The following is a 22,263-nucleotide window of genomic DNA, read 5'->3' on the forward strand; positions in this document are numbered from 1 at the left end:
AGACTGAGTTTTAACTCCATAACCACAGTTGTTTTTGTAAGTCGCTTTCTTTTCATCAAAACTTACCTATGTTAGATATGTTCTGTTAGCTGGGCCAACTTGTCTCGCCTCAGTGGGAGAGGAAGCTCCTAGCCTTGCAGAGACTGGAAGTGCTGGGGTGGGTGGTGGTGGTGGAGATTCCCCAGGGACCCCACACGCTCTGAGGAGAAGAGGATGGGGCAGGGGGGAGGATCGTGAAAAGTAATGACCAGGAGGGGGGCAATGAGTGAATACATAAGGTAAAATAAGTAAAGTGAAGGAGTAAAAAAATAAAATAGAAAACCACGCTCATTTTAAATCTCATTTCTTTAAGGCCACTCACACGTACTATCTAATGCTACTAGACTGTCAGCTCATCAATTTATTTAGAAGTGTCTGATAGTAAAGTACGAATTCAGATCCTACCAGATTAGGTTTATATTTTTTTTAACCCTGTCCTCATAAGAGCTGCGCCCTAAAGATGAGATTCCACTTGCACATGGCACAGTCTTCCTGACTGCTTCCAGGGCATGTTTTCAGGGCCTCTTAAGATGTGGGTTTTTCCCTACAGGGGTGGGGTTACACTACCATTCTAATAGGGCAGACAATTACATTATCATTCTAATAGGGCAGACAATTACACTATCATTCTAATAATAGGGCAGACAATTTGTAAAGAAGTTGCTTTTCCAATTGTACTTCAAATATTAACTAGTTAAAACAAAATGTGTTTTGTCTCTGTTTTGACTCAGATTCTTACCATATAGTTCTCACCAGCCTGCAACTTGCTACACTGAGGCTGGGCTCAAATTCACAGAGACACCCTGCCTCTGCCTCCGTGAGTGTGGAGATTAGAGCCTTGTCTCTGCCTCTGCCTCCGTGAGTGTGGAGATTAGAGCCTTTTATCATCTCTCCTCACCCTCATTGGTACAATCTCTTTTCCTTACTTAAGAGAAAATGTTCTTCCTGATCCAATATGAAATAATCATTTTAAAATTGTTAAGAGTACACATTTAAGATAGTAATAAACGAGGCAATTTTATTTGGTTTTGGTCGTATAGTTCTGTGTAGCATATCTATAATTTATGAGTTTTTAATGTCATATTCTGTATATACTTTAGGAGTGACCTTCCAATTCACTTAAGTAATTTCTTTAAAGAGATTAATTGGGGTTACTAGTCCTTGTTTAAGCAGTTTTGCTTATGAGTAGCAATTTTCCAAGTGTCCACAAGGGGGCAGAAGATACCACAGATGTCTGTAACTGGGTGTGTGTCTGATCCTGGTATAAAAGCTATCAGGGCCAACCGGGGACCAGACTTTCTCAGTTCACATCAAGAGACTTTCACTGTTTCAAAATGTTCCCCACAAAAGAATCTGCCAAAGAAATGATTAGAGAGTCTAAGAAAGTTTGGAAACTAAAAACTCCACAGCAGTGTTTCAAAGATTATAGTGTGAAAACCTAAAAGCAAGTCTACTAATTGTTGTTTCTTATATCTTTAGTATAACAACACATATATGCACACGCATGTGTGAGTACACACACACGGGGGGGAGGATGGATGGGGGAAGGAGAGAGAGAGAGAGAGAGAGAGAGAGAGAGAGAGAGAGAATTGGAGTAATGGCCTTACTGAATTACTCTAAGACATACTTTAGAAGGGAAGTTTTAACTATAGGAAACGCTGGGTTAGGAGTCTAATGGCTTGGCTCCTGGTTATATTTCTGGCTTGCTTGTGACCTCCAGCCTTTTGTGTTGGTTTGTCAGTCTGTTTTCTTACCTGTAAGTAACCACTAGAGCCTTTGTGGCAAATGCAACTTTCCTCACTCAGATCCAAGGCTGCTAACAAGGACAGCAGCACCTGCCCTGGGGTAATCCTCCAGACAACGGTCCACATTCTTTGTGGTCCCTGCCTTTTGCCTTTCCACTACCGAGTCTGTTGAAGGGTTGTAGGCCATAGGCAGTGAGACCTCTGCCTTGTTTCCTGTTTACTGGTAACTCACAACAGATAACTGCTGTGGGCAAATTGAGCAGAGATGAAGGCCAGCAGGAAGCGTGGTGCTGAGAAAGGATCCAAGCCCATGAGTCATCCGTAACAGGGCTGTGGAGCCAGACATGCGCAGAGTGTCAGCACAAGGTACACATGCTCATTTCCCAGGAGAGAATGGAGACAAGCCATGGGAGGATGCCTCTCCTGGATGTCAGTACAGCGAGGGGAAGAGAAAGAGGTGCAGCACAGATATAAGAAGGCGATTGATTTGGTATTAGACATTGAGAGATGAGGGTGTCATCTCTGGGTAACAGTAATGTATGAAGGACATGTGCACCAAAGATGAAGGAGCACAGACAGAGAGAGCTTTTCGTCCTAGTGGGCTAAGTATTAATTAAGACTTCTGTTCCTAGCTCCTTTCTCAGCCTTACATTGGTGAATGATAATCGTCTAAATGCTAGAAAGCAGAAGGAAGGAAGAAGCTAGACTCCTTCAAGTCCCAGACAGGCCATGGGTTGGCAGTCATGAACTGAGTAGCCCTAAGGGACATAAAATGGGTTGGGGTAGAACCAGAATCCCTAGTGATAGAGAACAGAGCAGCCCCTCTCAATAGCCTCGCAATGAGGAGTACTGACAGTACAGGAGCAGTGTGATCATGGGCCTCAGTTTCTCTGTCTGTAAAATAGAGATAATTCGGCCCTTGTCTCAGGCTTGTTATGAAGATTATGTGAAACTGTTTGCTAAGGCCATAGAGCCAGGCCTGACACAGCAGGTGTCCAGGGTGAGTGTCATGCCTCTTAAGGAAGTCAGAAGAAAGGGAAGGGGAGAGAGGACCAAATTATCCTCAGGCCTGCAAGGTCCCAAAGAAGACAAGAGGGCCAGGGCAGAGAGAACCCATAGAGACTCACATGAAACCAGGAGGAGCAGAATGGCGGAACCACTGCTCACATTTACAGATGGTGTGCGAGTACCCTGTAAAGACTCTGGACAACTTCGGTCTAGATTGCTGTGCGAGAGAAGCTACGCTCAAACCTAGCAACGTCCAGGCTCCGTGAACCGCCGGGCGCTGGGCGGGGAAGACACTGGGAATCTGGGGACAGATAAGGAAACTCGTGATGGGGCGAGGCTGAACTGAAGAGAAACAGATTGGGGTAGAGCTGCGTAGGGAGGGGTCTGGTGGAAGGGGGGAGAGAGAGGGTGGGGATCAGAGAGTTGGGAGGCCACAGCCAAAAAAAAAAAAAAAAAAAGAAAGAAAGAAAGAAAAGCAGATTTGGGGGGCAGGGACGGGGTGAGGAGAGATATCGAATCGGAATGGGAAGGAATTGGGGGGAAGGACGAATTCCTGAAGACAATAGTACGGGTGCAGAAGAAGAGGGAGTCAAGCCCCTAAGGGGCCAGAGAAGTGTGGGGTCTCACGAACGAGAAATGAAGCAGCTGGAGCAAGCACCAGAGATTGAGGTCTGCGAGAGGAGAGCCTGGGGCCTGCAGGAGAGCGCGACAGCTCCGAGCACCGGTCCAAACTCTGAAGACTGGTGGCCTTTGCCTGACCTCGAAGGTCGGGAATTGACGCGGGTCTTTGTGGAAAGCAGCATTCTACCAAGAGAAGGGGGCTGTGAAGGACTGGCCCCTGCTCCTGGCTTTCGGGACTCAGGGATGAAACTTGCGGGCGGGGGTGGGGGTGGGGGTGGGGGTGAGAGGGTGCTAACCGCCCGCTAGGAGGGTAGGGTGGCAAAGAGAGGGTGCCACTGCCTGGAGCCAGGGCGCAGCCTGCAGCAGCAAGCCCCCCCCCCCCCCCCAGCACCCCTCCTTCCCCGCTCCGAGCCAGCCGCCGCGGCTGCCGCTCCCCCGGGTCCCTGGAGAAGTTCGAGCAGCTGGTGGGGACTGACGGTCCCCGGCTCAGGCGGCCGAGGGTTGGCGTCCCCGCCCTGCCAGCCCGCCCCCGGTGCTGCCTGCGGGCTCTGACTCCCCAACCCTGGGACAGAGGCGCTCGCCTCTGGCTCGCCCAGTAGGCGCTCCGGACCCCGCGGCGCTCTTCCAGCTCTCACCTCGCCACCACCCCAGCCCACCGCCGCCCCCCACCCCACACCTCCTGCCCGCACTACCCGCCTCCCTCCCCATCCCCGCAGCGCTGCTCTCCCCTCCTCTTCCCACCTCCCGGCGAGGGGCGGGAGGGGGCGTGGCAGGGCCTGGATTTGTGTAGCTGCTACCCGGCTCCCCGCACTCGTAGTCTGCAGGAGGAGCGCGGCCCCCGCCGCTGTCCAGCCGCTCCGTGCCTTTCGCGCCCGGCGCAGCCGCCGCTGTCGCCGCCGCCTCTCCGAGAAACTTAGCCACTCGCTCGCCATGGACACTCCTAGGGTCCTTCTCTGGGCGATCTTCCTCATCAGCTTCCTCTGGGATTTGCCGGGTTTCCAGCAGGCTTCCATCTCCTCGTCCTCCTCCTCCACCGAATTGGACTCCACCAAAGACGTGGGGAACCGCAAAGAAGGGAAGATGCAGCGGACTCCACAAGAGAGTGCCGAGAGCCGGACGCCCCCGGAACACGGGCTGCCACAGAAGGAGCTCCGGCGGCGGCCGCCCAGACAACCTCAGGGGCAGGAGCCGCCGGGCAGGGGGCTGCGCGTGGTGCCTCACGAGTACATGCTGTCAATCTACAAGACTTACTCCATTGCCGAGAAGCTGGGCATCAATGCCAGCTTTTTCCAGTCTTCCAAGTCAGCTAATACGATCACTAGCTTTGTAGACAGAGGACTGGGTAAGTGGCAAAGAAAGCGCCCGACTCCTCTCCAGTTGGAGCTCCTCAGCCAGAGCGCTGCCCAGGCTCTGGCAGGAGACTGCTTTTGTGAATTCCCTTCGCATTTTGGACACCTCCCCCCTATTTTTCTTTTCTCAAGCCCCCAATTCTGAGTGCAGCTGCAGCTTTTGCTCCAGTCTGCAATCCTCCCCTACTTTCTTACTTTTCTTCTCTCCTTTTCCTTCCAGTTTTCTCTTTTGCCGAAAGCATCGCGGCGGTCAATGGTCTGGTAGCTAGCAGAGGAAGCATAGAGGAAAAGAAGTGGTGAGCAAATGAAGGGAAAGGGAGAAGGGCCAGAGAAAGGACTGAGAGACCCTGGCTCCAAAGCTTGTGAGGGTCGCGGGCCCTAGAGCATCCATGAGAGCTTTAGAGAGCCTCCTGTCTCTCAAGGAAAAGCCAGCACAAGTTAGTCAATCGGTCTAGGATCGGTGTCAGGCAGTGCCTAGATCCAGCAACCCTGTGGGTTCACCCGATGTCCTGCGTAGGGTGTGGGGAAACATCAGCCAGTGGGCACCCAGTGCCTTGTGGCACCGTTTTTTATTTTTCCTCCTCTCACACATGATAGTTTTCAAGCCACCGTCTTCGGGGTGGGCTGAAACTGGGACCAATAAAAGCGTGGAGTTGTTGGTGCTTACTGTACTACAGGACGGTACTCATCCACCTTTCTCAGCCAGACAACCCTTCTATCGATGAGCATCTTGGGACCCAATCTTCATCCCCTGTGCCAGACAGGATGCATTCGCGTCTATAGGATTCTGAGCTTCCTCCTCTTGCTATTATCGCTGATCCACAGCATAGCATGGGCAATGAAATCATAGCATCTCAGAGAAATCTTCAGAGATTGGGGAAAGTTCCACCGGCTCCTAGAGAGGAAAAGTAATTCCGAAAAAGCAAGAAAGGAGGAGAGGAGGAGAGAAATAGCGAAGGACTGAGAGGAAGGTACAGAGAAGGTAAGAGGCACTTCCCATACTCCCAGACTTAGCTTCGACTCTGTTCCTAGAGCCACAGGTTCGGGTTCAGTGGAAAGTACCCAGAAATTCAAGAGTCCCCGGGATTGGACTGAGGGAACTGCTCACCTACATCTATCTACCTTAATTGTCTGCTCAGCTCCATCTATCTACCTGAATTGTTCCCTTGAATTTTTCCAGAGTAGGCTAATGTCCCCCTCCCCCACCTGCCCCAAGCCCTATTCAATCTCCAGCATCCAGCTTTCTGGAAGCTGCTTTTCTTCCCAGCCAAAGTTCTGGCCCAGCCAGGGACTCAGCTACAATCCGAGGTCAGCTGGGTTATGAGCTGCTGAAAGGTCTCGATGGCAAATTAACGCCGCTGTATTTTATGACGATTTTAGGAATAATAAAGTCACCTTTACAAAGACACGTGGCTTCTTCGTATTGCTGCTACTAGGTCTTGGACCTGGGTACTTTAACTGCAGCGCCAGCTTCTTCCTACCGCGCTGCAGTGCAGTCTCTCCCAGCAACTTCTCTGTTAACCTAGCATCTCTAGTGCCATCACCAAAGGAGAAGTGACTGAAGGTCAGAGAATACTGCTTTAAGGGAAGAAATCCTAGAGGCCTAGGCTGCCAGGCGATAGGTACGTTTTTCTTTTCCTGGGAAGTGTCAGGCTCTCCCATTTTACCCCAGCCAGACACCCTCATTGGTTCACTACTCCCTGAGAGTTCCTTGGCACAGGACCAAAGGACAGTGTGTGCTCTTCCAAGGTAGGACTTTGGAATTTCAGAAAGCATGAAAAGCTGCCTGTCTCTGGGGGCCCCAGACCTTGCAAAGACTCCAGCACCCATCAACCCTCGTTTGTACCGCAGCACCTACACACCCTAGAGCTCAGGCATCGCGCTGGGAACCCGCGGGTTCTTCAAGCAGGAGCACGAGGTGAGGTTTGGGGAAAGGGAAGAACACTGTTCCCTACCCATGGTCATAAAGCCAGATAGACTGTGGTTTCAACCTCAGAATGCGTTGAGAATAGGGCTGCCAGAGATCCCTAGTCAAAGGAGACGCCGCAAGAGCACCAGGACCAGGACCGCAGCTTCAAAGGCTCTGTCTCCTCCTCGCTTGCCAAGTTCGAAAGAAAACTGTAAGAGGGCAGCTGGGATACTTGGAAGGTTGCGATGCTGGTCTCAAGCCTCACGGGTGTAAAGGAGCTTGGAGGAGGAGGGGGGTGTGCAGAGAGGGACTGGAGGGGCGTGCGGAGGAGGGGCTGGATTGCTGGCTGCAGCCCCAGCTTGATAAAGGGAAAACCTCACTTTCCCTCTCACTGATTTTGATTTGATGTGTCACCGGCGGTGACCTCGGGTTGGACCTTCCGGGGCTTGCTTAGCATTGGGCCCCTGATTGGAGTGTTTCGACTCAGCGATCTAATTGAGGGTTCATGTCATAACACATCAAACGGTGTCTAGTCTCCCGTGATGGAAGGGACCCACTAACCGCGCATCCTCAGCTTCTGGCTAGGACTTCCGCCCCTCTCGCGCGGGGGCTCTTAACGTGCCAAACTTTTCAACATCCCCTCCCCCAAGCCCTGAGTGGGTAGACAAGGAAAAAAGAAAGGGCCAGCCGGGAGCTGAGCGGGTCTTGCTAAGTTGGCGCCTTGCCTAAGGGAGGTTTAAATCACCACAGAGTGGTAGAGTAGGCTCGGAGCTCAGAAGCCCAGAGTACCTCTAGAGGAGGAGCCTTGAAGCCCGTTCAAATGCTCCAAGACACTCGCAGAGAATTGATTAAAGGTCTTGCTCACATGGGTACTTTAACGTTATACCTGAAACTGGTGTTTGAGAATGGGAGGGCTGGAATAAACAAGAGAGCGATAGCTCCATAGAGTCACCAGCAGCCTTCTGTCCAGTCCTGATTGCTGCTCCCTGTCCCACTCGTCCCGAAGGAGGCCTTATTGCAAGCTTTGAAAGGGTAAATAACAGTAGCCAGGATTGATTGAGCTTTTCCTGTGGGCCAAGCACTGTGCTAAAAGCTATGACGACAGGAATGAGCCCATGTACTTCTCGGCTACTGTTGCTGCGTTGCTTTAGAGGTGAATTAAGAAAGACAGAGAAATTAAGTTGTTCAAGGTCACACAGCTTGTGAGAGGTGAGACTGGCATAAGAGTCTAGACTCTGAATGATAAATACTGTATGCGTGGATGGGATAACGACAAGAAGTTTGTAAGAAGTATGCCGAGATGCAGAATTTTTTTTTTTTTTAAGGTAAAGGTGAGATTTTCTTTCTGGCTTGATGTGTTTCTGTGGTACTTAAAGCCCCAATTGGCAGTTCTTTTGGAGCTTTGGATGCAAGGGTCTGAAAATGTGCTGTGCCTGGCTTCCCCTTGTATTTATTTAGCAGAGGCAAAAACTACTTTATGGATGATCTTTTTAACACGGTTTCATGCTGTGCCTCAAAAAAATATTTTGGATAAGTAGAAATGAGAAAGTGTGTTTGTGTTGGTGTGGAGCTGAGATCACAGGATCAGAGTGAGCCAGGTTAGATAAGAAATTACGAAGACCAGTAGTTCTGGGACCCCACTTCCAGCCAGCCAAGAGGGGGTGGGGGGGACTGAGCTTGAGAAAGGTCCTACTTTGCAATTTATGTTATGTGTGTGTATATATACATGTATATATATATATATATATGTATATATATACATATATATATGCAAAACTTTCAAGGCATCAAAGATGAAAGGAGCAAATTGAGTTTAACGTTACTTCTGTAGGCTAGTTTTTCCAGAGACTTTGAAATAAGAATAGTTACTATTGTTGTATTGTTGATACAAACCTGCTTACAGAAAGAAGGCAGCAAAGAACAGAGAACACCAAAGAAGAGAAGAAAGCATCCTTTGGAGCTGGGCACCCTTAGAATCCCGCCAGGGAGAGTCTGCTCTTTATCTTCAGCTCAGAGATTACAGGGAGGCAGAAGTGTGCTAGGGACAGGCAGGCTTTGGAGAGAGGAGGGCGATCTAGTGCTTCATAGTTTCCTGCTATTGAAGTTTGCCTGTTACATTGTGCTGCTTTCCGCATGGAGCAATCAACCTAGCAGCACTAGCACATTTGCCTGTACCCTGTTGTCGTTGGCAAACAGAAAATGAAATATAAGCAGGGAAGTATTTTAATGGGGACGGAGGGAATTCGCAACTGTTAATTATTTGGTGACCTTGTATTCGATTTGTTTGAGTCCCTTATAAAAACACTAATTCATACCAGACGGCCAAGTGAGGAAGCTGGGCAGAAGGTTCCAATCTAGGCTTTATTTCCCCGGAAAGAGAGAACAGCCTTGGAAGGGGCTTGCTAAGCGTGCAAGTGAGTGTGTACGAGGGGTGCGGGCAGAGGGCTGGGCACAGAGCTGGCTTTGTAGTTCAGGCTGAAGGATCTTCCTAGTTGGGTTAATCTGAGGTTCTGGGGAAAGCCCTGGGTAGGACAAGGAAGTCTTAAAATCCAAATTTTGTCCACTCTTCTAGATGGAATGATTCAGGTATATTTAAGGCCATAAACCAATCCCCAAACCCATAGGCTTATAGATCAACACCAGTTGCTGTCTTTGGATCTTTAAAGGGGAACAAAAGGGAAAAGGCAAGATGCTAAATAGACTGGGAATCCTGTGTGGTCAGAGTGCAGGTTGCAGGAAGAATCTTAGCCAGGAAGGCTTATCTGAGGACATCAAAGGTTATCCCCTTCTCTGGATGCTCAGGGAGTTTGGAGTTTTTGCCCAGGGTGTAATCGCTAGTGGGGGAGGGGAAGGAAATCATGCCCTAATACCCTTTTTGTTCCTGCATATTAAGAAAAACAAAATTTATCCAAGCAATGTACGTTTTGTGAATTCTCCCTTCCTAAATGAATCAGGATCGGAAAGCCATCCCTTCTGACCAGAGAGCATCAGTATCCCTGGATCCTCTGGGAACTCGGGTCTTCCATGGCAAGGAACTTTAGAGTAACCTGTTTCCTCCACCTGGAGTTCTCAGGTGCTACCCCACCTCTTCCATAGTCAGCCTCATCTAGGGACTTAGTGTTTGGTGGATGGGGCGATGATAGAAATGTGCCAGATAAAGGAAGTCTTGCTTCCTGACAGACTGCTGTTTGTATCAACCTCTGTCGATTCAACCATACTCCTAGGTGCTTTCAAGAACAATAAAAAGTTCGATAACCGCTTTGCTTTTTAACAACCCAGCACTAACTGCGATTCTGTGGAATCAAGGAACAGTCCTTTTGGTATAGAACATGGGAGTAAGGACTCATCGCAGATCCTTTGACAGCCCCAGTGTAAACCCTGTATGTTTATTTTTAAGTTCAATTTGAGCTAAATTATGTCTTCTGTTTACTGGAATTAAATAGGTCCTCATTGCCCTAATGGGTTCCTTCTGATTTCAGGTACACACATTGGTACTGCCTGGGGTGGAGAATCAGGTCCACTTGTCAAGGAGGGACTGCAGGAGCTTTAAAAAGACTGCAAACTGCTTGGTGGAGAGAGAGGCTCTGGCTGTGCAGTTAGAGACTGGCATCTGAGGCAGGACAACATTTCAGACCTGAGTGGTGTACAAGAGCAGAGAAGGGAGGGCTTCTAGCACTAATTGGTTGCCACTGAGGTTGAAGAGAGGGGCATAAGGCAGGACAGGGCAAGAAGGAGCAGTGTTTTGTACAGCAAGTTTCTAAGGGAGAGATGTGGTCCAGCGCTGCCCAATTTCCAATAGACTGGAGCTTGGAAGCTCAGTGGGGGAGAAAACCTGAAAAACAAAACAAAACAAAACTTCCCAACTGTGATCTGCAGCTGACACCAGGAATCTCATTTTGCTACATTGTTGAGAGATAGAGCAAGATGAGTGACTTAGAGGAATCCCTTCTTCAGAGACTGCACCTCACCCAGTCCATCAAAGAATATTATGGAGACTTTTTCAAAGCAGGAGTCTTGGGAAATGGGAACACAAAAATCTGCCCGCCATCCGGTGCATCTTTGAACCTTTGCCTTCTGCTGCTACAGGGTTAGCTGGGAAGAGGAGCTGCATAAAACATCCACTTACCTTTTTGCTTCTGGGCTGAAGAGGCTTGGGTTGAATTGCAGATTCTAGGAGAGCTTTAAGATTCATGCATCCCCATCAGTAACTCTTACCAGGAAATGTGGTGTCACTTCTGCTGAGCTCTTTGTAGATTCAATCCCCACATTTCCGGAAAAGCCACCTTCAACTTGGTCCTGGCCCTTAGGAAAGAGTGTCGACTTGGGTCCCTGTGGCACTGGCTACCTCTACAGTTTGCAGAGGATGAGTGGGAGCTAGGAGAGGTAGTTTTGAGGTCCTGTATGTGGCTCAGTTAAACTTTAAACTGTTGTGGTTGGGAGCTCCAGGTGAGACACAGCTGAAAAGACAAATGCCAGGTCAACTGTCCTTGACCTTGATTAGTCCCTGTCTCCCCAACAAAGTCAAAGAAATTTTAGGAACTTAGCTCCCAAGTAAATATTTCATCTGCCAAGACAAAACTAGGCTTCCATTTGCTGTACTCAGTACTCACAGAGAGCCGGCTCTTTTCCTTTGTAGCTGCCCAGAAGTTAGCAAGACTGAGTTTGGAGTTATCATTTTGAGGCTGGACCAAGGATCAATGATGTCAGGCGAGAGTAGGTTCCTTTCTGAACTTCACTTTTTCCCACTGAAGCAGACCCTGAGGTACCATCAGGAGTTCTCTGCTGGGTCCAGGCAGGTGACGAGACCCTAACCCAGGAGCCTACAGATCCAAGTTCATGTGAGGAGGAAAGCATAGAGCCACCATGCCAAGGAGTAAATGAAGGGAAGAAAAAAAGGAAGAAAGGAACAAAATCAGGCAACCCATGAATGGTTCCCAGGTCACTCTTGGAATTGAAGAGGACAAAAACGTTGAAACATACATCAAGCTGTGAGTGAAGGCACCAAGAAAGTCAAGAGACTCTGAGAAGTTGGACCAGTTTATGTGTGAGCAGGATGTGTATCCTGACAGAGCCACCAAAGTGATCTTATTACTGACAGATGTAGTGTACCACCATCAGCACTGAGACTCAGGTGTTCTTTTTTAGGCCTCCTCCCTTCCACATAGGAGTAGGGTTTTGTTTTGTTTCTGCTTTTTCAGGTACAAACAGGGAATATATCCTTCTGTTACTACCAGTGATGGGTTCTGTGGACAGACCACACCTACAAAACATACCCAAGAGAGGAATTACAGGTTCCTCAGGGCTTCACTTGCTCAGCCAGGGAGACTTATGGGTTATTGCATAGGATAACACTGCCTTACTGCCTGGTGGAGACCTACAAGAGTGATTCAGCCTTTAAGACTGGAATTTAATGAGTGTCATCATCTGACACTGTGGTGTTGTAAATGAATTTCAAAGCTATTGTTGCAGAGGCCTTGGTTGTCATTACAATCAGATGGGTAGGAGCCAGATGTTCTTCTGTTTTCTTTACCTGTGTTGCCCAACAATGTTTTTCCTCTACTCCTAGAGATCTAGTGGAAATAACTGGACCATGGCTGTTCAAGGAGTCCCAGAAGATGATAGATAAATCTCTTCCTACCAAACTATAGATAATTGTAGTAAGGTTGGCTGCAAGTTTCCCTGTACCACGTAATATACCTTGATTCTGACCTTTACAGTGATCCTGCCAGATATATAGGTGATTCTCCCACTTTGTAGATGAGACTGGGAGGTCAGGTGATTAAGACACCAAGTCACAGATAAGGACTGGAATAAACGACATCTCTCAGACTTTAAGTGACCATGCTCATCCACACTGTGAGTAGTAGCTAACATATGTATAACATTGTCAGAAGCTGCTCACATCTCCTATGTGTCCCTGTGAGCCAGCATCACTGTCTCCACTTTGTAGAAGACACACAGATGCTTTCTTATGTTGTCTTCCAAAAGTCGTAGTGTTGGCGAACTTTCAGCTTAAACGGCTTAGGAAATGTGTGACTCGTGGAGACCAGGTACCTGAGCCACCCCTCCTTCCTAGCATGAGCAGTGAAGATGAACAAGAATCATCTCAGGGGTTCAGCTGTGCACAGAGATCAAGAGTTGTGTTTACAGTGATGCCACAGGTACAGGAGCCAAACTGTCAGTGCCAACATTACCGGTAAGCCTCCTGGGTTTTCATTTATAGCAATAGCTTTCTCAGAGGTGAATTTTATTTTTATTTACAATGTATATTATGGAATACTGTCTAGAATAATGGACTTGTGAGCTTTCTGTGGCACAAGAAATGTATGTATCATGACATTTTGCTCAACCTTGCTCCCCATGTCTTATGCTTCCAACAGTTGCCTCCCCCGCCCCCAATCTGGTACTCTTTCAACTACCATGTCACACATACATTTTTGTATATTCCACAACTGTAGAAAGCATGGAATATTTATCTTCGTCTCCTGGCATTAGCCTCTCCTGCTTATCGTTCTTCCCCACTGCTGGGATTTTTAAACATGCATTTTTAATTTTTAGCTGGCACGGTATTTACACATACTTACAGGGTACAATGTAAAATCCTAGCTTTGTTACACACACAGACACACACACACACAAAATGTGTAACCATTAATTCATAGGTGACTGTGAGAATCATATAAGAATCATATAAATTTATATTTTTCCCAACACCTAGTAAATTCTACATGGCTGTCTGATATTACAACCAATGCTCTAGGTGGTCAATTATGGTCCTGGGGTCAAGCAAGAACATTCAGGGGTGCTGTGTAGGATGGTCCCAAAACGTTTTATTCATGAAAATTCTTAGCAAAGGGCCAGAGTTTGCAAGGATGGGCTCTGGACTGCCTAGGAAGTATTGTATCCTAGGGGCGCAGTAAATAGCCCAAGCATAGATTGTCACCACAGGCCTTCGTTATCCATAGGGGGAGTGCACCTGGAATATTCTAACTTGACAGAGTCTGCACAGTCAGGGTGATGGCGGATCTGAGAACCCAGCATTGCTCCAGACACATGCACGAAGTCTGAGTTCCGAAGTTTTCCACCTAGAAGAGGAAAAGGTGACCCATCCAGGGAAAACTGCATCACAGTCAAGTATTGATCTGATTGAGGACCAAAATTTAAGTAGTGCAGGCTGCCCCTTTCTTTTCTTTCCACTGCACCATCAAGGCCTGTGTAGAGGAGTCCTGAGAGATGGAGCTCTTGGAAGTAGTGCAATTCATCTCTTACTGGTTGCAAGAGGCTAAGTTAAGTCTTGGTGCTCTGAAGTTTCTTTCCTGGAAATGACTATAACAGTGGAGCCTAGCTTAAATGCTTGCTGAAGGGATCTGAGAGAGGCTATCAAAGCTCTGAGTTCCATGAACCTGGCACAGTTAGCACCCAAAGCTACTTCTGGGTCCACAATAAGTTAGGGTTAGGAAGGAAGCTTAGTTTCAGAGTCTGGAGTGTTCTTTGCAAAGATGGGCTACTGATTGTCTTTGCACCCCACGGCCTCATCCTCCTTAGCATGTGTGAGTTGGAAAGGTCACATATTCTGAGCTCTCTAAGCTGTAGTCTACCTACAGATCCTGTGCTTCCTGGCGCAGAAGGCATGGCCAGGCAGATGGAGGAGCTTGCCAGAGTCTGACCAACATCTATACACAGAATCTCAGTTCATGTAGAGAATGAGGTGCCAGTCAAGGTATAAAAGGCCTGCTGATCCTATTGGAATTGCATACAAACTTTTGGTTCTGGTCCCTGGGAAAAAACAGATTCAAGCTGAATCCTCAAGAGGGTCACCAACTGTATAAGGTCCCAGTGATGTCTTGGGAAAACAGTTCTGATCCTTTCCCCTCTGTGAGTTTCAGATTTTTAGGAATTCTATGAAGGCTGGCTGGCTGGCAACCCCTTAGGTAGGAGTAACTCCAGTGTACTGATGGAATATGCTGCTTTGTATCCTAAGCTCAGGATGTCTGTGGACTCCCTGGCCACATCTTTTCCTTTCCATTTTAGTGTTTGCCTCTAGAGTCCTTCAGCTATTTACTGTGCCCACCATAGCCTTGTGCATCTGCCTGTCTAAGAACGCCTGTCTCCATAATCACTCTGGATCCTTCTTCTCTAGTTAAACCTTCAGCTTCTTAACTTATATTTATTCTGACTGAGACGTCTTTTGGTCAACATCCTCCTATTTGAAATTTTAAAACTTCTGGATGACGTAATCATAGTACAACAAGGAGAAGGTTGGAGGGTGGAGAACTCCAGTCCAGTCTGGACTGAATAGGAGACTTTTTCACAGTTAGACAAACAAAGCAAAACCAAGACCCTTTACACCCGAATTGTCAGAACTTTCATTTTGCCCATATTTGTATTTTGCCAGCTAGAGACATGTAAAAATTTTCTTCAGATGCCCATTAGGACTTCTCCTCCTTTCCCTCCTCCTCTCTTCTCTACTCATCTTCTGGAGAAAAAGGAGAAGCAGAAAATCCCTGCAGTTACGCCTTGAGAGACTCATGAGTCCGGTGCTCAGGAGAACTCGGTCGACGGAGGTGAGAGCTGTGCTGTGAGACAACTTAGCTTGAGGCAAGCAGAAGTCTTTCCTGATGGACTACTGACCATTCTCCAACCCAAAGAGCCCAATGCAGACAAGTGTTTTGAAGACACTTGTGAGATGCTTTATGAGAATGTGCTATAGATCAGAAGCCAACAGTGGACAGTTGTGTGAGGGAGGGAGTCATTTGCTGCCACCACCCTCATCTCTCCTCAGTCTTACGTGCTTATGGGGCCAGGGTCGGCTTCCTGGCCACAGGTGACCCATGGCAGCTGGGCTGGGCTTTTGTTTGCCAGGCCAGCTGGTAAAGTATTTGGAGCATCTGTAACTACTGCTTGGTGATCTCTATAATCCAGACCTATGGTATGCCTCTTCTTGGCTATGTCTTTGCTGCATGGGGCTCCAAAGCAGGTTCAGACATGTGGGAAATGTGCTCTGGAGGGCACCTGTAGAGAGTAGCTACCTTCTTGGGTCCTGTGCTTAGGAGTTAGAGGCTCTGGAGATCTGCTGAGAAGGCATGCGGATGAAATTATCAAAACTTATCAGTGTTTCTATGGACTAGAAGAAGCCTAGAGAGACAATGACATGGTCTAGGTGTCTTGGGTCTTGCCCTGCATCTGGGTGCTTTCCTCTTTCTCTACTGCAGTGACTCTTCTCCCCACAAGATGGGAAGTTCAATCCCTACCTGTGTAGGTGGTCCTCTGAGACTGAGTCCCTGAGCCAACGGAATAAGCATCATTTGAATGTTCCTAGAAAGGCATCCCCCTAAGCCTCTGGAATCTGAATTTTTATTTATTTTTTTGTCTCTAACAAGTTCTTAGGATGCTAGGTTGTTTTTGTTGTTTGTTTAGTATTTGGTGTGTATGGTGTGTGTGTGTGTGTGTGTGTGTGTGTGTGTGTGTGTGTGTGTGTGTGTGTGTGTGTTATTAATGGCCACCACCCTTGACTGATCTCCAGGTTCCTGGGCTACAGATTTATGGCTTAGCCCAGTCTGATGACCCAGGTAGATTCTTTAGCAGCCTGTCTTCTCAAGGGAGGATGACGCCACTCATGTGTTTATTTCCCTGGGATGCAGGGGTGTTCTGACTGGGTGGCTGGCTGTAAGTGTTCAGGTAGGGACTGTCACGAGGTAGACTAGTACAGGAAGAAAAGGGAACAAATGGCGACTGAAGGCCATACCTGCATTCTTTCTCCAGTTCTAGAATAATAGAATGTGCAGGAGAGTCTTACAAGATAGGTCAGCGACAACTTAAGGTTGAAGAATCTACAAGAGCCTTTCTCTAGCTCTTATCCTCTGGCTCTCTAGCTTCTCTCTTGCTCCGCCTCTCTCCTCCTCCTCCACCCCCCCTGCTCCCCCTCTCTCCTTCCCCCCTCCCAGATGCTTGTTTCAATTTTGATTCAGAGGTGCAGACTACTTACTACCTTACTTAAAAAAAGAAATAAAGACAGACAGATAGAAAGAAAAGATAGGAGCCAGGTGGGGGTGGCACCAGCGCTTGGGAGGCAGAGGCAAGCAGATTTCTGTGTGCTCAAGGCCAGTCTGGTCTACAGAGTGAGTTCCAGGAAAGCCAGGTTACACAAGGAAACCTGTCTTGAAAAAAAACAAGCAAATTAAAAACCAAACCAAACCAAATGAATGGAAACAAAAGAACGATATCTCCATGTTGCAGGAGAGACAAGCAGAAACCTCACTATACCTGTCCGTGGTCTCTGGCCAACAACCAAGTATGAAAACATAGATGGATATGATTTCCCAAGGGCGACCAGGATTTATTCCCAACAAGCTCCACAAATGCAGTTTGGTCTGTATCCCCCTCCCTTTAGTCCCTCCCACTCTTGGTTGTTTCTAGAGTTCTATATTTGGCCTACAGTGCGGAGGCAGTGGGACTTGCTGCTGAACTCCCAGGCGTTGGATCTAGGCACAACTAAGTGGTGCCCTCGACCTCATCACTTATTTAGGCAATTTCCCCAAACCTTGGTTTTCCCACCATAGAAATGGGACCACTATCTATCTACTCTATTGAACTGTGCAATGGAGTCAAGGTTAGAACTGTGTCAGCCGGCGGCGGGACCTTTAGTTGGAACGGCATGTGTTGGCAGTTTGTCTGTCCCACCCTGAACTGGGGAGAGAGGGAGCAAGTGAAGCCTAAGGTGGCAGATACACTGATCTGGGCAGTGGCGGAGCACCACCTCAGCCACAGCTTTCTATGAAGGAAAATAAAGTGTGTTGAGCTCCCCCAGGGCTGGTTTGAAGGTCTTGGCTTCCATAAATCAACTTCCTGCAGCAGCTCTTCCCTTTTCGCCTCTCCTTTTCAACCTTTCCCACAGCTCCACCTCAGGTACAGGCATGCGCCTTAGAGGCAGCCGGCCAGCAGTTAGCCCAGCATGCTGACTGGGTGTGGCTGACGTTCCAGAGCCAGTGTCCGTGGGCTATATGTCCCCAGGCTACATCTGGACAGGCAGTGAGGGTCGGAATGGATCTGGCCATACTTTTACTATTGAAATTGACCCAAACTTTACTAGCTTCTGGGGAAAGCAGGGGGCTTTGGGGATTTTTGTATTTGCTGGGTTGTAAACATTTTATGGGAAGGCAGCCCAGGAAAATCTGCTTAGCTTTCTGCCTTGCACGTTGAAGTGATGTTGGCTGCATGCACAAATGTGTCAGAAAAAGAGGTCTAATATTCCATTCGTCCTAAAGAATTTGCCTTGGAATTTTTAGAGTCTGCCAGGCTGTATGGTTCACAAATGTATTTTTCTCACTTGTAACCAAGAAATGAATCTTTGAGATTGATTGAAAAACAGAATATCAGATTGGGTGGTGGGGAGAAGGGGTGGGGCATGTCCCTGCCTGTGTCTAGGAATCCCTGGTCGAGGTTTTCACTTTCCAGGAATGCCTATTTCCCACGGATGGAAAGATCTCAATAGATAAAAGTGCTAGTTTGTCTTTACTTCCGAAAGCAGCATCACTCTTTTATTTGTTGGAAGGAAGAAAAAGATTGGAAAAGAAAGAAGTGACACAGCAACTCCACCCTGTTTGCATCATGCTGGCCCTAAAACATCCCAGCAACACTGTAGTGGGGGTAGCAATATGACCCTGGACTAGTGGGTTTATAGAATAATCCTAACTATAAATCGCTTTGGAGTCTGAAGGAAAGGGGTTCATAATAAGTACCCAAAAGCCTCATGCCCAAGTCCTGTTCTTAGATATCGATTAGACAATCAGACTTGGTCAGTGATACTTTTTAAGGGCAAATTGAAAATCACGCTTCTACAAGTTTCATGTCTATTGTCCTGTGTGTGTTCTAGGTCTCCCAGCGTTATGGGTCTGTGGTAAGCAAGGACTTGCTATCCTCTTCGCTTCTATACGTTGATGAGGGTTGCTTGGGAAAGACAGACCTTATGACAAATATAGACGGGATAATTGTAGATAATTTCAAGTGGCAGAAAGATAATAAGCCAAGGTCTTATGATACTGGGCCAGGGAGGCTGTTTTGGATCAAGGTGGTGTGGGATGGCCCCTTGGAAGAGGGAACGTTTGAGGCGTTAATGCTGAAAGTTACTGGACAGAAGGGCTAGGGAAGCATAGCCCAGACTTGCGGCCACAAGGGCATATTAGTGGTTACACAGCCTGCTGACAGGGAGCCCAGGGAGGCCGCCTCTTACAACAGGAGTACAAACTTCTGTCCCAGCCAGCAGCTGAGATGAGGAAGAAGTCCAGCCTGGTGTGGCTCCTTACCACAGAATGTAGGTATGGTCCAGGCAGGAGCCTGGGGCCGCTGAACTGGACTCCCAGGCTGCCTGCCCCCTCCTTCCCACTTCCTCTTGGGGATTGCCGAAGAGCACCGGGCTGATCTCCCCGTAAGTGAAACTGACTGTAATTATTTTTTATCTCGCAGACGATCTCTCGCACACTCCTCTCCGGAGACAGAAGTATTTGTTTGATGTGTCCACACTCTCAGACAAAGAAGAGCTGGTGGGCGCAGAGCTAAGGCTTTATCGCCAGGCGCCCCCAACGCCCTGGGGGCTACCGGCCCGACCGCTGCACTTGCAGCTCTTCCCTTGTTTATCCCCATTGCTACTGGACGCCAGGACCCTGGATCCTCAGGAACCAACCCAGGCGGGCTGGGAAGTCTTCGACGTGTGGCAGGGCCTGCGCCCTCAGCCGTGGAAGCAGCTGTGCCTGGAGTTGCGGGCAGCCTGGGGTGAGCTGGACGCCGGGGATACGGGGGCGCGCGCGAGGGGTTCCCAGCAGCCACCGCCTCTGGACCTGCGGAGTCTGGGCTTCGGTCGGAGGGTGCGGCCGCCCCAGGAGCGCGCCCTTCTTGTAGTGTTCACCAGATCGCAGCGCAAGAACCTGTTCACTGAGATGCATGAGCAGCTGGGCTCTGCAGAGGCTGCGGGAGCCGAGGGGTCATGGCCAGCGCCGTCGGGCTCCCCAGACGCCGGATCTTGGCTGCCCTCGCCCGGCCGCCGGCGGCGACGCACCGCCTTCGCCAGCCGTCACGGCAAGCGACATGGCAAAAAGTCCAGGCTGCGCTGCAGCAGAAAGCCTCTGCACGTGAATTTTAAGGAGTTAGGCTGGGACGACTGGATTATCGCGCCCCTAGAGTACGAGGCCTATCACTGCGAGGGCGTGTGCGACTTTCCGCTGCGCTCGCACCTCGAGCCCACTAACCACGCCATCATCCAGACACTGATGAACTCCATGGACCCGGGCTCCACCCCGCCTAGCTGCTGCGTTCCCACCAAATTGACTCCCATTAGCATCCTGTACATCGACGCGGGCAATAATGTAGTCTACAAGCAGTACGAGGACATGGTGGTGGAGTCCTGCGGCTGTAGGTAGCGGTGCTGTCCCGCCGCCTGGGCCAGGGACCATGGCGGGAGGCCTGACTGCTGAGAGAGGAGCAGGAGCTGGCTTGGAAGAGGCCACAGGTGGGGGACAGCCTGAAAGTAGGAGCACAGTAAGAAGCAGCCCAGTCTTCCCAGAACCTTCCAACCCCCAACCCAGAAGCAGCTAAGAGTTTCACACTTTGCCTTGCCAGCCTGGAAAGACTAGACAAGAAGGATTCTTTCTTTTATTATGGCTTTGTTTCCTTGTTTGTTTTGTTTTGTTTTGTTTCGTCTCCTTGGTTTTGATAGGACATGGAAGGAGGGGAGATGCTTATCTGTTCACAAGTGTTCTGTGGATTGGGGGAGGAGGGAATAAGATAAATAACCTATTACTTTTGCCCGCATCTCAGATTGGTTGTTTCTACCTGTGTAAGAAAGTGAGACCTTTGAGTCTTTCCAGCCAAGTCCCAGCTGGCGTCCTTGACCTCACAGGAAGTATTTGGGGAGCCGACCAAAGGAATACGCAGTCAAGTCCGGAAGGGTCTTACCCTTAGAGAAGCCAGTGAGTCAGGAAGGGTCTTACCCTTAGAGAAGCCCAAGCTGCCTCCTTCTCAGCTCTGTGCATCCCCACTCCCCACGAATTTATCAGCTCTGTCCTGGCCTCTCCCAGCGAAGGGAACAGGGAGTTGCCACCGCTGTGGGCTCAGACCTCCAGATGCCTTTTCTGTTGCTGGTGGGGGGTGGGGGTGGGGTGGGGTGGGGGAGGATTTGGTATGGATGGAATGACAAGAATTAGTCCGTGTGGAACCCCGTGAAGGATAATGAGAAACCACAAGGCCTACCTCTGACCGGGTGACACGGAGGCGCATTACCCAAGGCTGGGGTCGCCCACCCAAAAGCTCTTGGTCATGGATGTTTCTCAGTGGCTTCTTTAAACAGAATTTGCCAAAATCCCAGCATCTCCTTCTAAGGCAATTTTTCCCCCCTCCTTAAATGGAGAGGGGTGGAAACTCTATAATTAAGGTAAGAAGGAAAGAGGAGGAGGAGGAAAGGACCTGAAAGGTGGAAGGGCTACATCAGGAGGGGAGAGGAGGGCCCCACAGGAGGATGGAGATAAAGGACCAGGCCCCAAGCAGGGAAGGAGGATGAAAGGGCCAGGAGCCTCTGCCTCTGAAGTTTCTTAAAATTTAAGTCCCCTCTCCTCTTTCTGACATTCCTGAGAGATTACCAGCCAGCAATAGCCCAGGGCTCCCCCTAGAGAAACATTTTAGATTGTAATTACCAGTTAGGTGCTGTTTTTAAACCTTAGTAATGAGGAGCTGTGAGTTGAGGGTTACATTGAGTTTGGGGTGGAAACTGGGGTGCAGGGGCACCAGGAAAGAAACCAGAAGGAAGCAAGAGACAGAACACGGGAAATACCTGTTCCCAAGTAGTCCAAATCTCCATCCTTCCCATAGTCTGTACCACGATTATTTTCAAACATCGCCTAGACAGAGTCTCTTTGGGAAGTGAGCTTCCTCATGTTTGTCCATGGAACAGTTTAAACTGAGGACCTTGAGTGAATGATTGCAGACTGATCTGGGTTCCCCCCACTGGTTTGCTCTCTCTCCGCGCTGAAATCTGTTTCTTGTCTGGTTCCGAGAACGACAAACTGTCAAGGAAACAGTCTGAATGCTAATACTGGTCATATAACTGGTAAGGGAGAAAACACAAGACTTGGCCAGGAGAAATAACTTAAATGCACATTTGCTTTGGATGCACTGCTGTTCTGTTGAGGCTGTATATATTTGTTTATTTAAGGTGACTGAAAGTGCAAAGAGAAAACATGCAATTCATCTTAATGTACAAAACGTTATATGCACTCAAATGTTATAATTTCTAATATTTTTAAAGTTTATATTCGAGTTGTACAAAGTTAAGCATTAATCAGATATTTCGTTCTTTCATAATGTTATCATTTTCTTAAATATTATTACAAAATTTTAAGTGTGTCTAATGGAGAGTTTTTTTTGAAACTGTCTACCTCACTATAATACAGATTTTGACAACACTAAAGTTACTGGAGGTCGATTAATATCCAGAACATTTTATAGTATACCTTCTTGGACGATAAGGAATCTGGTTAATTCTGTCTTATTAAACTCATTTCCCCCTTAATAACTCAGCCTGGTTTATGTCGATCTATAGAAATCA

General features: G+C 48.4%; 1 protein-coding gene across 1 annotated transcript; it reads left to right on the plus strand.

Moving 5' to 3' along the window:
• Positions 1 to 4,329: 4,329 nt before the first annotated feature.
• On the plus strand, positions 4,330 to 20,547 carry Gdf6 (growth differentiation factor 6). The gene is made up of 2 exons (XM_021161619.1): positions 4,330 to 4,755; positions 19,134 to 20,547. The coding sequence occupies exons 1-2, from the start codon at positions 4,344 to 4,346 to the stop codon at positions 20,081 to 20,083; spliced, it is 1,362 nt and encodes a 453-aa protein (XP_021017278.1). The 5' UTR covers positions 4,330 to 4,343; the 3' UTR covers positions 20,084 to 20,547.
• Positions 20,548 to 22,263: the final 1,716 nt, after the last annotated feature.

Source organism: Mus caroli, chromosome 4, assembly GCF_900094665.2.
Source record: "Mus caroli chromosome 4, CAROLI_EIJ_v1.1, whole genome shotgun sequence".
Lineage (NCBI taxonomy): Eukaryota > Metazoa > Chordata > Mammalia > Rodentia > Muridae > Mus > Mus caroli.

What these genes read in the sequence shown, in the direction of transcription:
- Gdf6 (XM_021161619.1), top strand. Translation starts at nt 4,344, where the DNA reads ATGGACACTCCTAGGGTCCTTCTCTGGGCGATCTTCCTCATCAGCTTC. An exon ending in CTTTGTAGACAGAGGACTGG is followed by an intron (nt 4,756 to 19,133) that starts GTAAGTGGCAAA and finishes TTTATCTCGCAG; the next exon opens with ACGATCTCTCGCACACTCCT.